The sequence below is a fragment of the Phascolarctos cinereus genome, unplaced genomic scaffold, assembly GCF_003287225.1.
Source record: "Phascolarctos cinereus isolate Bilbo 61053 unplaced genomic scaffold, phaCin_HiC Scaffold_2;HRSCAF=192, whole genome shotgun sequence".
Classification (NCBI taxonomy): Eukaryota; Metazoa; Chordata; class Mammalia; order Diprotodontia; family Phascolarctidae; genus Phascolarctos; species Phascolarctos cinereus.
This window is the reverse complement of record NW_027555625.1, coordinates 264,390,528-264,408,120: the sequence shown is the minus strand read 5'-3', so window position 1 is coordinate 264,408,120 and position 17,593 is coordinate 264,390,528. Positions and strand designations below refer to the sequence as shown.

At 45.0% G+C, this 17,593-nt stretch overlaps 1 protein-coding gene across 4 annotated transcripts in view; it reads right to left on the bottom strand.

Annotated features, from left to right (window-relative positions):
* Window positions 1-11,342, bottom strand: part of RAPGEF1 (Rap guanine nucleotide exchange factor 1) — a 187,878-nt gene extending 176,536 nt beyond the window's left edge. For all 4 annotated transcript variants that reach the window (XM_078149982.1, XM_020973494.2, XM_078149981.1 and 1 more), the window contains exon 1: window positions 10,849-11,342. In XM_078149982.1, coding sequence (XP_078006108.1) covers window positions 10,849-10,873 — 25 coding nt within the window. In that variant the 5' untranslated portion in view covers window positions 10,874-11,342. The remainder of the gene's footprint in view (window positions 1-10,848) is intronic.
* Between the last annotated feature and the right edge of the window lie 6,251 nt (window positions 11,343-17,593).

Below are 17,593 nucleotides of genomic sequence, written 5' to 3'. Positions count from 1 at the left end.
ACTTTTCCTCTAGATTCAGCAATTTACAAGTTTGGGTCTTGGATATAAAAATCCATCCAGTGGCATTCAACAGTCTCAGACGCTTAAAAAAAAAAATTGGGTCCAAAAGAAATTTGTTAAATCCTGGCCAGAAAAGAGGCTTCTTAGTTGGGTGGAGCCTGTATAAAAAATATCTGCTCTCAAGAGCACCTACCAGAATACCATGTCACAGAACTTCATATTAGTGCTGGAAGAGCCCCTAGAACATAGAATGTCAGAGCTGAGAGGGAATTAGAAGTCATACAAACAAATTTCCTGATTTTGCAGATGAAGAAACTTAGGCCTAGAGATTAAATGACTTGCCCAAGGTCACAAAGACCTTGTGGCAATGCTGGGACAAAAGTTCAAGGGCTCCTGACCCCTAAAACAGTACTCCATTCCAACTCTGAGTTTCCTCTCTTTAACAGTGAGTCCAAATATATTGCAAAAGCCAAGATACTACAGCAAGGTGAAATAGAAAGGGCAATGGGATGAAGGCAAGAGGACTTATGTTTGAATCCCAGCTTGGCCACTGACCACCTAGGTGATGTTGGGGCAGGTTACTATAAGTCTCTGAGTCTCAGGTTCCTTATCTATAAAATGAAGGTGTTAGACCTGGAGTCAGGAAGACCTGGGTACAAAACTCACCTCAGATAGTATCTGTGGGACCCCAGCAAGCCTCCTGACCTTTCTCCAACTCAGTTTCTATTGCTGTTACATGAGAAGATTGGGCTATATGACAAAGGTCCTCCCCCTTCCAGTTCTCATGTTCCTTCTGGTTCTAAAACTATAATCCTATGACGAAATCTCAGAAAACTGACTAGGAGCTTAAATTGATGACAACTAAACCAAAGAGGGCAGCTCCCTGCTAAGGCTAAGAAAGGGATCTTTTCAAAACTGTTTCACTTCACTCAATTTTTGCTAAATATAAATTTGTGGCCAATTGTATACTTGAGAAGCCCTAAACAGTGTCACAAACAGTTGGCAGATTCAGACACACCTTAATAGTTAGTACAGACACAGAGGTTAGAAAACACCAGGGAAATCCCAGGCCATTTCAACTGAAGACAACGCTGGCATCTCTGAGTCTGTTATTACTTTTAAAATCTGTAGGGAATAAAATTTGCAGACCAAGAGGCTCCAGATTCTAAGAGGTAACAACATATCATGAAAAGAACACCAGACTGGAAGTAGAAGACCTGGATTCTTGAACCAATTCTGTCTCAGCTTGAGTAAGTCACCCTCCCCCCTACCTTGTCTTCCATTTCCTCACCTATAGCATGAGGGGACTGGACCAGGATGGTTTCTAGGGTCCCTTCCCAGGGCTAAGGTTCTAAGATTCCTGTCCTCTTTCTGCTGTGGAACCTTGGACAAGTGTTTGAACTTCTCAGAGTCTCAGTTTTTCAGTCTATCAAATGAGCCTAGCACACCTCCCCTCTACCTTTCAAGACCTATTATGAGGTCAAACAAAACCATAAATGACTGTGCCATATGGCAGGGGGCAGGAAATGCCATATGAACACAAGGTATTTTTACAAATAATTATTAAGTACCTTTTCCATGGCTGGTGCTATAAAAAGCATTCACTAGATTGTCTCCACCCTTATTATACATTAAACTCTAGCCAAGAATCATAGGATGTTAGAGCTGGAAGTCCAATCTCTTCATTTCAGAAGGAAACAGATGGACAGAGGCAAAGCTCCGGCCTAAGTCTATACACCATGAATAAGGTCTCCTGACTGCTACTGCCATTATAACATGTCAGCCAGAAGTTTTGCAAGGTTGTATAATGTCTTACCTTTCTACTCAAATATGTCCCCCACTGCCATAGTGTATCTTTTAGTACAGAAAGGCTGTGCAAAGGGAATTTGTGTTCGCTATCAGTGACACTTCTGACTTTTCCCATAGCAACATTAGGATGAGGCTGTCACTAATGGGGGAAGGTCCTCCTGCTTCCAAGGCATATATTGAAAAGGGCATTTAATAAAGGCAAAAAATGATCTTCAAAAACCATTAGACTGAGAGTCAAGAGAAGTGAGTTCTGGTTCTGCCAGACAAGAGCTCTGTGACCTCAGGCAAATCACTTCTCCCCTCTCTAGACCTCAGTTTCCTCTTCTGCAAAACAATGGGAGTTAGGTGAAATTCATTCTACGGTCCCTTTCAGTTCTGACATTCCAGGGCTCTAGAACCTACAGAAATGTTTTCATTTCTTTATTTAATTACAAGCATCAGCCAAGCTATCCTTTCAGAGAAGCTATGGCAAAAGTGATTATCCACATCCAGTAAACAAATAGAACAACTGTTTCCAGCTCTAATTTTTTGTGGGATTTTCCCCCCTCTTTGTCCACTTGTGAGATGCAGCCACATCACATTCCACAGGACTTCAGCTGTCTTCTTTTCTCTCCTCATGTCCATTCCTTCCCTCTCCAAACATTACAAGCATTTAATTCTTGCTCCAATGAGTTTGAGGGCTGAGCTTGGTGACCAGACAGTGTGAGGTCTGTAGCCACATCTGTCAGGCCTCACCAAGTGCAGACCATTTAGAGAGCTGTCAGGCAGTGTGTGAAATCGCCTTCTTCTGTCCTGAGCTCTGGGAAGCCCCTCCATATACACCCAAAGGTTTGACATCCCTGTTGCTCTTCTACAAAGCCAGGGCAAAGTTTCCTCACTTCCAAAATTAACTGGCAGGAAAGTTAATGCTGACGCGAGCAAGCAAGTAAGAACTAATATGGGAGCAGGAAAAAGGGGTTTTGCTCATATCTTAAGGCTTCTCCCTCCAGCCAAGGCCATATGCCATGGAATGCCAAATGAAGAAATTTCCAGAATAGAAACTGAGCTAAATAGAAACTGAACTAAATCCAATTCTGGATTATGGCAGGTAGTAAAAGCAGAGGTGGATTAATGTTGAGGGTACAGGTCAAAACACCATAAAAAAAAAAACCACCAGGATGCACAGGATCCTGGATTTAGAGCTAGAAAAGACAATTTTGCAGTTTATCTAATTCAAACCCCTCATTTTAGGAAGTGGCATTCCCAGGATTTGAACCTGGGTCCTCTGACTTCAAATCCAGCATTCTTTTCAATCAGCCATTCTGTCTCATTCATAAGCCTTCAAACCAAAAATGGGGGGGGGGGGAAGAGATAGAGAGAGGGAAGAAAGGAGAGAGAGAAGGGAAATTTCCCCCTTTGTGTTTATCAAATGCCAATTTTCTAATTACTTTCTCTCAACCCTTCTCTGGCACCCCAGAGTACAACTGAGCATACAACAGAGGGCACAACTCTCCATAAGCTCCCTGAAACATAATCTGACAACAAACGGAGGAAGACGGAAGAAGGCATAAAAGGGACCCTCCAAATGACACGAACCATTGAGACATTTCAGAACGTGGCAGATGCTGAAGAGATAAAGAAACCCAAACTGAAGCCTTCAATCAGATGAAGCTGCGAAATGGGAAAACAGCAGGTAGAGATGGTGGCCACATCTCAGAAATTCATTAAGGAGGCCCACACGAACAGAGCTCCAACAGGCCCAACAAAAGCTAGAGCTGGACAAAGCTGATGCCACTGGGTGAACGTTCACATGGCTGGATGCCATGAAGAGGGCTGGAGTTCACGAATGGGTTGGGCCAGATGACTTCCAAGGTCCCTTCTGATTCTATGGCCAGCCTCCATAAGCATAAAAGATTTGTTTTAGCTAAGTTACAGTTCCTTTTCCCTGGGTCTCTGGCCCTCCGTAGATGTATCCTTGAGTCTTTGTCCTTGTTCTACTAGAAATTTACAGAGGGGGATAATTAAACATTGATCAAATGATTACTTTATAAGTTTTAATACAGAACCTCAACTAACTTCATGCCCTCTTATCCAAGAAACTGTCTATGGTCCAGGGATGGGAAGCCCACAGCGTCAAGGCCACGGGTGGCCTTCTGGTCCTTGGGTTCGGCCTTTTGACTGAGTCCAAGTTTTACAGAACAAATCCTTTTATTAAGTGAATTTATTCTGTGAAGTTTGCACTCAGTCAAAGGACTGCACTTGAACATCCAGAGGGCCACATATGGCCTTGAGGTTGCAGCTTCTCCATCCCTGGATACCAATAGCTTCCTCCAATGAAAATAGTGGAATGGACAATTCAACAAGTGTGGGAAACTGCTTTTAAAGGGAAATTTGAGACTAAGAATCAGAGTGCCCCAGAATTTAAGTTCATTTTTCAATACTGTCTGACATGGCTGAATGGATCCAGCTCCTGGCTAGGAAGGGTTATGATTGTTTTTCAGAGTTAGTTAACAGAATCACTCCATCAGTGTGTGTGTGTGTGTGTGTGTGTGTGTGTGTGTGTGTGTGTGTGTGTGTGTATACACATATGTATATGTATGTATATATACCTATATATACATACATACATATATATACTTTAACACCTAGTATACACTCAGCACTGCCAGGTGCTGTGAGGAGTAGAGAAGACTAATGATAACAGAGATGGCTGACATTTATTTATATAGCACCTTGCGGTTTAGATAGCACTTTACAGACATTATCTCATTCAATCTTACCAACAACCATGTGAAGTAGTTACGACAGCATAGGCCTGATTATCACCATCTCACAGATGAAGAAAGCTCAGAAAAGTTAAGTAATTTGCCCATGATTTCATCAACTAAGCACCAGAGGCTGGATTCAAAAACTGGGCTCTAGGTCCAGCACTTTTTCTAAGACATGAAGATGTTTTACCCTTGGAATAATCTAATTAAGGTGAGAGGATACATGGAAAGATAGGCAGTCACAGAATCTTGGAGCAGTGGAAGGGATCAATCCCCTCATTAGCAGAACAAAGAAATTAAGGTCTGGAGAGGGGAACTTACCCAAGATCATATAAGCAGAGTAAAGCTTAGAACCCATTCTCTGGACTCTTAGTATTGGGCTTTTCCCACTGAACTCTTGCACAACAGGAAACCAAGAGGCTAAACCCATGAAATCCCTGATTCTTAGCCCCTGAAAATGGACACAGTTTTAGGGGGTCAGAATGGAGGTGGGACGAAGGCTCTTCAATGACAGAGTTTCAAGGCTTGAAAAGATCTTGGCAACAAGTAAAATCAAGCAGCATTTCCAAGCCTCTCCTCTTTCCATTTCATCATCTTATTGTGGCAACAACAAATACATCCAACTGGAGTGAAGCATGACACTGCTTGGCTTACAGGGCATCTTCAAATTCAGTCTAATTTGGGAAATGGTTTTTCTGCAAACTAATACATGAGTCATCTTTACAAGCCACATAGCAAGCTTGGTAATGGTCTATTAGTAAAGCCTCCTGCCCTCCCTCAACTCACTTTGTAACCATGGATGGGCTAAGAACACGCCTGAAGAAAGGGAGTAAAAGCCTGATGTCAGGGCCAGTATGGATGCAAGACTTAGGGGACAGAAATCTGAACAAAAGGAAAAGAAATAAATTTAAGAGAGTCAGCAGGTATTCAGAGCAACATGCTCTTCCCCCTCCAATCCAACAGGCTGCTGCTGTATTAATCAACTCTACTCTTGTACACAAAAAAGTTATTGACTCCCAGCCTTCCACAATCTGATTCCCACTTACCTTTCCCAGCTTCACTTAGGTCCTTCCCCTTTACAAAGCCTAAGCTCCAAAAACAGACGGTTCACTTTTCTGCTTAGGTCACTCACATACCTGGAATGCCCTCTCTCTGCCTCTTCAGCAAAGCCTTCCCTGGTTCCCCACCCCCAAGTCAAATTTTTCCTCTTAAGTCGTAGGACTTTGTTTTGTTTAAGTACTCATTATGGTCTATTTTATAACATACACATATGTGTATATAGATATATATACATATATATCTATATATCTATATACACATACACACATGTATATGTCTCCTCTCCCTTGCTCGACTATAAACTACTAAAGAGACAACTGTCTTACTTGTGACGAAGTTTCCTTCAGTGTCTATCACAATGCTTTGCATATAACAGGTGCTTAATAAATGATCAGATCTCCACTAAAGTCCTCCTCAAATATCTAAGACTCACCCAGGGTCACACAGCTAGTAAGTGTCAAGTGTCTGAAGTCACATTTGAACTCAGGTCCTCCTGACTCCAAGGCTGAAGTTCTATCCACTGTGCCACCTAGCTGCCCCTTCTGGCTTCTTTTAAAGTCCAGCTCAAGTGAAACTTCCTACCTATGTATATTGAGCTGCTGCTCCTCTTCATTATCATCATCATACTCATCATCATAAGCAGCTAGCAGTTATGTAGTATTTTAAGGTTTGCAAAGTACCTTAACATAACCCTGGGAGGTAGGAGTTATAATTATTATCATTACTGCCATTTCATAGATGAAAGAACAGAGCAATTGTTAAGTGACTTGCCCAGGGTCACATAGCCAATAAGTGTCTGAGGTAGGATTTTAACCCAGGTCTTCCTAACTCTAGGGCACTACCTAGCTACCTAATAAATATAAAAGTGAGATAGACCCTACCCTCAGGAGCTTACATGGATAAGGGTGGGGGACCACCTATGATATACTCAAAGAAAAGTTAAAGCAAACTGCATACATAATAATTACAAAGTGATCGGGGGAGAGGAGGAAGATAGGATGAGAGATTAACAATTGGGTAAATCTGGAATGGCCCTTTAAGGGTAGCATTTGCACTAAGCCCGAAGGTCCCCATGATTTCCAAGAAGCAGAGGTAAAGATGGAGAATATTCCAGACATGGGGTACATACAACCTATACAAAAGCAAGGAGGAAAGAGATGAGATGTGCTGGCAAAAGGGTAAAGCAAGTACATCATTTTGGCTATAGTAGAGTACATGATGGGGGAATAATCTGTAATTAGCCTAGAAAGATGCAAAGGACCCAGATTATGAAGAACTTTAAAAGCCAAAGGGAGGAGTTTGTATATTGTCCTAAAGGCAATGGGGAGCCATTGAAGCTTCCTGAACAGAGGAATAACATGGTCAGACTAGCACTTCAGGAATATCAAACAGGAGAATGGTTTGCAAGGGGGAAACACTGGATACAAAGAGATCAATCAATAGATTACCACAAACAGTCCTCAAGAAAGGTGATGAGAAATCTGAGGCTCAGAAGGGGAAATTACTTGCCCTAAGTGGCAAAAACAGACTAGAAAGAAACTTCGATATCTCGACCCCCACCCCAGCATTCTTTCTATTAGCTTGACTTTGAATGGATTTCCATTAAACTAGTTAGTCCCTCTACTTCTAAGTTCTTGCTCTACCCAATCCATTCTGCCCATCATGCCCAAATTAATCTTAACTGCTGTTTTCATCTACTTCAAGTCATTCTTAGAACTTCCGATGGCTTTCCCATCACCTAAAAGATAATGTTCATACTCCTTGTTAGGACGCTGTATGACCTGGGCTCCAATCTACCTTTCTAAGCTTCTCTCTTTCAGTTCTCACTGGGCCTGGTCATCAGCCCTGAAACTCACCCAGCATAAGTCAAACACTCCAACACCACCAGTGATTCTGTTCCAGACCCGTTACCTTCCCATCCCCTGTTCTGGAATATCTTTCTGCCTTCTCCAAAACCTTCACCACCCAACTCCAGTATGAGCTCAGAATCTCAAGGTCAGAAGGGACCTCTGAGTCATCCAGTCCAACTTGAACTTGAAGAATCTTCTCTAAAAAATAGCTGAGAAGCTGTCCTCCAGCCTTAACCTGAAACTCTCCCAGAGGCAGGAGCCCCTTCTATTTTGGGATGGACTGAATTGTTAACCAGTTTTCCCCTGAGATCCAAATGAAATCTGCCCTCTCTGCATCCCCTCTTCTCTCTGTCCTCCTATTCTGACGTCTGCACAAAACTCTCTTCCTGAACTACTCTAGTCTACTGTAGAGGATTCTCTCCCTCCTCTGAATAGGTAAAGCACCTACCATCTGTACCCTTATTTGGTGCATCATTCAACAAACATTTAAGTGCTATCTACTGAGCTGGGCCTGTGGGGAGTATGAAGGATCAAGGATTTAGAGCTGGAAAGGACCTGGGAGGCCACTGCATCTACCTCCCTCCCTCTTCATTTTATAGATGAGGAAAATGAGACGCAATGAGATGAAGGGACCCTTCCCCAGGATCCCTAACACAGCTGGTGAGACTCCCCAGACAGGATTGGAAGCCAGCTTTCTTACTCCAAGTCCAGTCCCCTTTCTACCATGTTATAGCGACTACAAAGTCTCTACCCTCAAGGGGCTTCCAATCTAAGATAACACCATCTCAGCATAATTCTTGTATTCTTGTTTGGTTTCATATTAGATTGTAAACCTCTTGACAGCTAGGATTGAATCTTATTTTTTATTTGTACCACCACTGCACCAAGCACACAGTAGCCACTCGATAAATATTGGTTGACTAAGTACACTAACAGTGTAAAAATATCCTAGCCAACCTTTCATTGACTGAATCATGGGAGGAACCTCTCCAGAAGATATCCGAAAGTCAATTTAAACAAAACTTTTGAGAAAATCAGGCCTCCTCCATAAAGAGAGGGGTACCTGCATAGCACAGTAAACTAAAGAGAATGGTTATCTGTTTTTACTGCATTTAGGCAGGGGCATATGCTGAATCTTCCCAGATAGACCATTATGCATCACATTTTTTCTTTTTTTTTTTTATTAATTTATTTTGATTTATCAACAATCACTTCCACAAGCTTTTGAGTTTAAAATTTTTCTCCCCTCCTTCCCCACCTCCCTCCCAAGAAGGCACAAAATCTGATATAGGCTATATATATATACATTCCTATTAAACATATTTTCACATTAGTGAGGTTGTAAGGAAGAATTAGAATCAACAGAATGAACCACAAGAAAGATGAAACAAAACAGAAGGAAAAAAAGAGCAACTGCTTTGATCTTATGCATCACATTTTAAAAAGACTTCATGCAAAAAAAAAAATCCTGAAAAATTCTATTCTACAAGCTGTGCTTCCTCTGTCTGGACATAAGACAATTAAAATTTGTTTTGAAGATACCACTAATTCAGAAGCAATCCAGACTTCAGATATGGTACCATTCTGACTGAATACTGCTCAAGAAGTCCCTAAGAAATTCTGCACAGTTTAACAGGCGTTATTTCTGGAATAGCACTTGTCCAGTAATGGGACACATAGGAAAACAAAATGGTACAAGTTACTGTACCCCTGGAAAATTCCTGCTTATAAACAGATGCCCAGAGCAATGATCTATAGAAAGAACCAATGAAGCACCTAGTTTATTCTCTTCCATTTTACAGAGGGGTAAACTGAGACCACTCCAGGGCTATATCACAGGAAAATGCATCCATCTACAACACTAAGATCCGAGGCCAGAAAAACACACTAAAATTATCAAAACAACAATAACGGGGAAAAAAAACACATTTCCGCCACTTCTGGAGCTTCCAAGATGCATGATCCCACCTTCTTAGTTGAAGGCTGTAAAACTTGTACATGATATTGCAACTAAAACTACTACTGCTCATTAACCATGGAGAGCCCTAGCTATCTTTCAGCTTAAGCACTATCATCATGTTTGCCCTGCTCATTAAACACAGCATAATTTTTAAATGCACTGCCCTACACTGGAAAACAGTAATCAAATCTTTGGAGAGGCTATTCCCAGGACTGGGAAAATCAGGCACCCAGGAGACAACCCTCTCAGATTTCTAAGAATACACAAAGAAGGGCTGAAGCAAAGATTTTCCCGAGGTTTGCATCAAGGTTTATAAGATAGTAGCGCCCTACCCTCAAGCCATGTGGGGTAGACACATGGACTGTTTCCAGATCTAAGCTCCTACGATAAGAAAGGCTGACTGAACTCTCAAGTGTGTCTACAAAATCATCTTTTCTGTTTCCTTTCAAGTACGTGGACAATTTAAGTTCAATGCAAACACTGAGCCCATTACAAAGGGCACACTTTATCAGCGTTACTCATCTTATAAAAGGGAAACCAACCCAGCTACAAACACATAATTTAGGAGATACTTTTAAATGTATCTGTCCTGACAGATCTCTTCCAGGTCGGCACCTCCTCTCCATAAGCTATTTCTTTAATGCACTGAGACAAACAAATACTTGGAGGGCGGGGGTCCCCCTTACGATTACATGGGAAACCTTGTGTTCAAGTCGTTTTTTAAAAATAAAGTGTCACACAATCGGAGAAATCGAATTGCACGCAGTGTCCAACAAGAAACTAGGTAGAATGGGTTACATTATATTGCCTTTTAACTACCGAGTTAAAAGACGCTCAGATTTAGGCCTCGAAGATGTCAGTTTCACTTCTGCTCCCGCGGGAAGCTCAGCGGACCCGCGGACCCACGCACCCGCGGACCCACGGACAGACTCCGGGTCTAATAAGTCATTTAAAATCGCTCCAGAGAAGCCATCCTCCCGAGCTTCGGGGAAAACTTGCCGGACGCCGGGAGCCGGGGCAGGTTCCCGAGGCCGGCACACACTCGCTTGCTTGACCCCTTCCTCCCCGGACCCGCGGAGTCCCCGCCGCCCGGCTCCCCCACGCCTTCTCGGCAGGCTCCCCGCGGGGCAAGCGGCGAGAGGCAAAGCCCCGGGCCCAGCCGCGGCCCGGCCGAGCGCTCGGCTCCACAGGGAGGGGCAGGGGACCCCAGTTACGCTCGGGTGACAAAGCCCCGGGGGACGCCCCGGCCCCAGCCACGCGCAATCATCTCCCAGGACAAACGGGCAGAAGAAGTGGGGCCAGCCCCGCACGCACCCCCCGCAGCCCGCACCGCCCCACGGCGGGCGGGCCCAGGCCTCGGCTCCGCTCCCGGCCCGCTGCCTCCGGGCCCCGGGGTTCCCTTCCCCGCCGCCTCCTCCCTCACCTGCTTTCTCGATCTTGCCAGACATTTCCGGGCTGCGCCGGAGGCCGAGGCCGCCGTTCCTCCGCGGCCCGGGGCGCACAGGCCGGCGCGGGAGGGCGGCCCGGGGAAGGCTCCGCTCGGCCCTGGCTCGGCGGCGCCTCAGTCCCGCTGCCGCAGCATGGCCCCGGCTCCGGGGCTCCGGGGCTCTGTCCTTCCTTCCCCGGAGGGCGCGCCGGCCGAAGGCCGAGTGGACACTGCGGCGGCGGCGGTAGCGGCTCCTGCTCCCGAAGCTCCCGGGCGGCGGCTGCTGCTCCCGCTGTGCCTGCTGCGGCGGCTGCTGCTGCTGCTCCCGCTGCTCCCGCTGCTCCGGCAGCACCTCCTCCTCCTCCTCCTCCTCCTCCTCCTCCAGCCGCCGCCGCCGCCGCCAGGACCCGCGGAGCCCGGGCCGCCGCCGCCGCCAGCGCCAGCCGGGCCAGAGCCGGAGCCACAGCGCAACCTGCCGGGCGGCCTCCGCACGACAGCGCGCGGAGCGGCGGCCCTGACCAGCAGCGCCCTCGGCGGGCCGAGCCCGGAGCCGAGAGCCGGGAGCCTGCCGAGGCCTTCCCAGCCCCGAGGACGCAGCGCCCCCTCCTGGCCTGAGCCGGGCGCCAGCCCGCCCAGGGCCTTCCGTGCCCCTGCCCCGGGCACGCAGTGCCCTCTCCCGGCCACTCGCCCCTCCCTGCCCGAAGCCCGACCCTCTTCCCCGCCCTGCTTCCTTACTCGACCCCGGGGCCCAGAACGCTTTCCCAGCGAGGCCCCAGTTACATTCCACCTAGCACATATTTCTTAAGAGCTTACCATATGCCAGGCACTGTGCGTGCGCAAGAATGAAACAAACAAGCCCTGCCCTCAAGGTGCTTACAATCTAATGGAACGCCCTCCCTCTCCCAGACTTGTTCACTTTGGTCCCCTGCAACCCAGCGCCCTCTGCTGGGCAAGTTCTTCTCCCGTCATCCCGGGACCTAGAGCCCTTTCCCAGCTCCGTTCCTTTTCTTTCTGGTAGAGTGAAGGAGACGGGGGTACGTACCCAATCTGCTTAGTTCAGTTCAATTCAATTGGATGTTTATTAAACATGGATGGGTGTCTAGTAGGTAGAATAGTGAACTTGGAGATAGGAAGTCCTGAGTTCAAATTCCTCCTCAGAAGCTTCCTAGTCAAGTGCATCACTTCACTTTTGGTGCCTCAGTTTCTTCATCTGTAAGATGAGAATAATAGCTCCTACTAAAGGATCAAATGAGGTAACACATGTCAAGCACTTTGCCAGCCTCAGAGAGTTGTATAAATGCTAGCAGCTGTGTGCAAAGCACCCAAATCACTGGCACTGGGGTCCCAACAGCCTTTCTTTCCTTTCTGCCAGGATTTTTGCATAGATTCTATAAAAAGCATGGCAGAAGGGGATCATGCCGGAAGCCAAGAAAGGGTGACGTTTTTTCAAACTTGTGACCCTCTCTGAATTGACTGAAATAGAAAAACCACGAGAAAAGGCTCTCAAGGCATGGTTCATGCTTGTGTGGCCTAGCTTCAAGATAGGGTGGTTTCACCTACTCCAGGATAACATTTCCCAGTGTGATCTGTCTTGGGCTGCATATCCACTGCTACTTACTGAAGGATGATTTAATAATTTGAATTCCTGATTTGTCCTTTGCTACTTATGTGATCTGGAGCTAGAGATGGGCTAGTAAGTGCTTAACAACTAGCTCTCTGGGGGACATGGAGGGGGGGAAGATGTACCCAAGACACATTTTAAGTTAATCAGCATCATTTTAAAAAATATTTATTAACATTTTATCCATCATTTTCGTGTCTAGACAAAACAACAAAACAATAAGCCGAGGCATGATTTATAGTTTTGCCAATTTCTGAAGTGTAAATACACTGAAAATTTAACTGCCAGCTCTGATGGGCTGGTATGATCTGGCTCAGGTGTATAATGTGCTGCCTGGGTACCTTAATGTCTGTGGGCCTTGGTTTCTTCAGCCCTAAAATAAGGGTGGGGCAGCTAAGTAGTGAAGTGGGTAGAGTGTCCTGTGTGGAGTCAGGAAGACTCATCTTCATGAGTTCAAACCCAGCCTCAGACACTGACTAGCTATATAACCCTTGGGCATGTCAGTTAACCCTGTTTGCCTCAGTTTCCTCATCTGTAAAATGAACTGGAGAAGGAAATGACGAACCTCTATGGTACTTCTGCCAAGTATTGGACACGACTGAACAGTAAGAATAAAGTAAGGATTTGGAATACAGAGGATCTTTAAGGTCTCATCTGTGGTCATAACATGCGGTGATCCCGATATAAAAGGCGCCCTGGTATTGCCTCAAAAATGAAAAGCTGAAAGTTTGTAAATAATTTGGCTTTCGGTGGGGTACAGTGGGAAGCGGACTAGCTTTGGGATCTGAGGCCCTTGGGTTCCAATCTTGACTCTACCACTGGGCAAGTTACTTGACCTCATCTGTAAAATGGGGGTATTGTATTTGAAGATCTTTGGGGTTTTGTTGTTTTGGGTTTTTTTTGCTTTTAGGCAATTGGGGTTAAGTGACTTACCCAGGGTCACACAGCTAGGAAGTGTCAAATGTTTGGTCTGAGGCCGGATTTGAACTCAAGTCCTCCTCACTTAAGGGCCAGTGCTCTATCCACTGCACCACCTAGCTGCCGCACTGTAGTTGAAGATCTTTATGGTCTCTTCCAGCTCTAGATCTATAATCCATGTGATCAGGTATTTACCAAGGCTTACTGAATGAAAACCCTTCTAGTACTGAGACATATACAAAGATAACAAAGCAAAGTCCCTGCCTTCAAGAAGCTTATAGTCTACTTGGGGATAAAAGGTATAAATACACATGGAAAGGTTAATTAGGGTTGAATCCAAGAGCTATCCAAGTGACTAGGCTACTTACCAGCCCTTAGATGACCTTTTGGCCACTTACATGTCAGGTTGGGCATATATATGCTTCAGGAAAAAACACAAAATCATTTCACCTAGCACCATCTGCAAGTCTACTTTGCTCTCCTCTTTGCCACAAAGGAGAAGGGCTAGCCCTGAAGGTAGAAGAGACATGGGGCAAACTGAGATTCAAAATTGTATCTCTCTTCCTACTCCACAGGTCGCTGGCTCCATTAACCTATATGTTATTGTTCAAGCCATGTCCAACTCTCCGTGACCCATTTGGGGTTTTCTTGGCAAAGATACTGGAGTGGTTTGTCATTTCCTTCTCTGGCTCATTTTACAGATGAGGAAACTGAGGCTTGCCCAGGGTCACACAGCTAGTAAGTATCTGAGGACAGATTTGAACTCAGAAAGATGAGTCTTCCTGACACCAGGCCTGGCATTCTGTCCACTGTGCCACCTTGCTGCCCCCATATAGCTAGATGTACATTGCAACTAAAAAGCTTCCAGTCCCCTCACTTCCTGGACTCCAGGGGTCAAAAGGAAAGCCAAAGATTGACAAATTCATTCACTATTCAAGTGGATGAATAGTTTCTGAGCGCTAGGGCTCTGATCCAATGTCTGATTTCATAGTCCTTTCCCTTGTAAAAGAGGCAGCTGCATTTCCGAAGCAAAACTGGCATGTGGCCATTCCTGTGCTTCCCCCAAGACTGGAATCCTCAAGCCCCTACCCTGCTAAGCTACCAAGCTGCTGGTGATGGCATTCACTGTTTCAAAGTTGAAGTCTATCTTTCAAGATAGAAGGCAAGGCTGAATAAGTGCATTCTAGTTAGCAGAACAAAATAGGTTTCATGGAACAGATAAAGTCTATAGAAATAGTTTTTTTCTTTGTGGATGGTGGGGAAGAATCCAGACATGTGATTTCATTGGTGTAGGGAATTCCCAGTGTGGAAAACCCTGCCACAAATGCAGATCAACAGCTCCTCTCTTAACTTATAGTCCAGGGGCATAGATAGATAGAGCAATGGAGAACAGTGCTTGCTCCGTGCCAGGTACTGTGCTAAGTGTATTTCCCTCTGGCTACATGATTTATGTGCACTCTTCACTCTCTGTCTGCTGCCCTTCCTGGTTTCAACAAGATGCCCCTCCAGGATAAGCTCATCCCTTCTAAACTCACCACCAGGCTGCTATCTCAAGCCTTGATTGACTCCATCTTCCTCAGCCTCCTCTCCCTTCTGTTTGGAGGGCTGAAGGGCAGAGCACCAAATTCCTCCCAATGCCTTCTTTTGTAGAGGGCAGAAGCTGTACTCTCAGATCACTCCACTCTGCATCTGCTGCCCCGCCTGAGGTTGCCCCTGCAGTGGGTCCCCCGTGGTGTCCAGTTCTCATCTCCCTTCCACCCCCATCCCCACTCAGGCGCTTTCCTGCCTCCTTTCTCATGTCGACTCCCCTTTAGATTGCAAGTTCGTTGCGGGCAGGAATTGTCTTTTTTTTTTTAAATTAATTGTATCCTCAGCACTTAGCACCATGCCTGGCGCTTAATAAATGTTTATTGGACTGGATTCAACTCCACTATCATTATGCCCTACTTGCCACTCCCACCCCTAAAAAGGAACTACCAGCTGCCGGGAAGTTCATGATTCCCAGAGATTGCATCAGTTCTCTTAGTTACTTCTGCACCCCTGATTGGAAGGCTGGACAGTGGAGCAAAAAAAAAATTCCTTCCAGGGTTAGAAGCCTAGCTTCATTTCCCAGGTACCTGCTCTGCCCTGCTTCAGCTTCCTTTTGTCTTCTACCTTTCAATTGTAAGCTCCTTGAGAGCAGGGATTGTTTTTCTTTCTCTTATTTATACTCCCAGCACTGAATACAGTGCCTGACATATAGTAGGTGCTTGTTAATAAATGTTTATTATGTTGTAAATATGAATGTAAGCAACAATAGCAAAAAAAAAAAAAGGCCTTACCTTCAAGGAGCTTGCATCAGGTTAAGATAACACATAAAAGGGAACTGGAAAGGAAGTGGGCAGGGGGACCTACAAGATGGAGAGTCAGGAGAGAGTCATGAGTGGAACTAGGAAAGAAGCGAACATAGATGCTCTGGGACTTCCTTAAATGGTGGTTCTGGGCAGAAACTCACCCATCAGAAGAGGGACAATAAGGGAAGAAGTCATCTCCAGGGAGAGGAGACTGCTGTGATGGAGGCAGGAAGGTCTGATGGGTCTGGATTGAAGCCAGGAGAAGTTAGTATAATGACTTCCCAATGGCCACCCAGCTAGTATGTGTCAGAGAGAAGCCTCCAACCTAGATATTCCTGACCCCAAGGGCCAGCTCTCTCTACCTCCTACCCAGCACAGTGGTGTTGCCTCTCATCCTAAAAATGTATGTTTAATCAAAGACTAACATAGAAACACTTCCAAGATTATGCGGGCAACGAGGGTTGGAGAGGAGATACCCCATTTGATCTGAGGTCTCTGCTGCTATAGGATCCTTTCCAATAGCTTCCTTGAACTCCAGTCCTGTACTTCCAACTGACTGCTTTCTGGATACCTTCTACTGGAGCATGAGGAAAACTCCATGGGCACTTATCATATTCAGTCTGTACAGGCACAACTCATTTTATTGCACTTCACAGATACTGCATTTTTTACTCATTGAAGGTTTGCAGCAACTCTGTGTCAAGCAAATCTATCGATGTCATTTTTCCAACAGACATACTCACATTATGCCTTTGTGTCACATCTTGGTCATTCCCACAATATATCAGACTTCTTTATATCTGTGATCAGCGATCTTCGATGCTGTTGTAATTGTTTTAGGGTACCCTTAACCATACCCATCTAAGATGTTGAACTTAATTGATAAATGTTGTATGTGTTCTGACTGCTCCACCAACCAGTCATTCCCTTCTCTCTCCCTCTTCTAAAAGGCTTTCCTATTTCATGAGACACAATATTACAATTAGACCAATTAATAACCCTACAATGGCCTCTAAGTGTTCAAGTGAAAGGAAGGGTCAATCACTGAGGCAAACTTCATTGTTGCCTTATTTTAAGAAATTGTCACAGCCATCCCAGCCTGCAGCAACCACCACCCTGATCAGTCAGCAGCCATCAGTGTTGAGGCAGGACCTTCTACAAGCAAAAAGATTGACTTGCTGAAGGCTCAGATGATGGTTAGTATTTTTTTTTTAAGCAATAAAGTTTTTTTTTTTTTTTGCTAAGCAATGGGGTTAAGTGACTTGCCCAGGGTCACACAGCTAATAAGTGTTATGTGTCTGAGCCCAGATTTGAACTCAGGTCTTCCTGATTCCAGGGCTGGTGCTCTATCCACTGAAATAAAGTATTTTTAATTAAGGCATTTATGTGGGGTTTTTTTAGACATAATGCTATTGCACACTTAATAGACTACAGAATAGTGTAAGCATAACTTTTATATGTACTGGGAAACAAAAAAAAATTTGTGTGACTCACTTTATTGCGATATGTGCTTTATTGTAGTGCTCTGGAACCGAACCTGCAATATCTCCAAGGTATATCTGTAGTTATTTTGTGTGTGTTTTTTTTCCTGAATCTCTCCTTAGAATCAAACTGTAAGATCCTTGAAGATAGGCCTGTGTCTGTTTTACCTTTGTATCCACAGCACCTAATTTAGTATGTTGCTCTGAAGAAATGTTTGTTGAATTGAATTAGAAGAGATAGTTATCCAAATCACTGATTAATAAGAGAAATGCAAATCAAAACAGTACCAAGGCTTCACCTCACACCCAACAAATTGGCAGCGATGATTAAAAATGCAATGGTAAATATAGGAAGACAGACAGACTAGTGCTCTGTTAGTGGAGCTGTG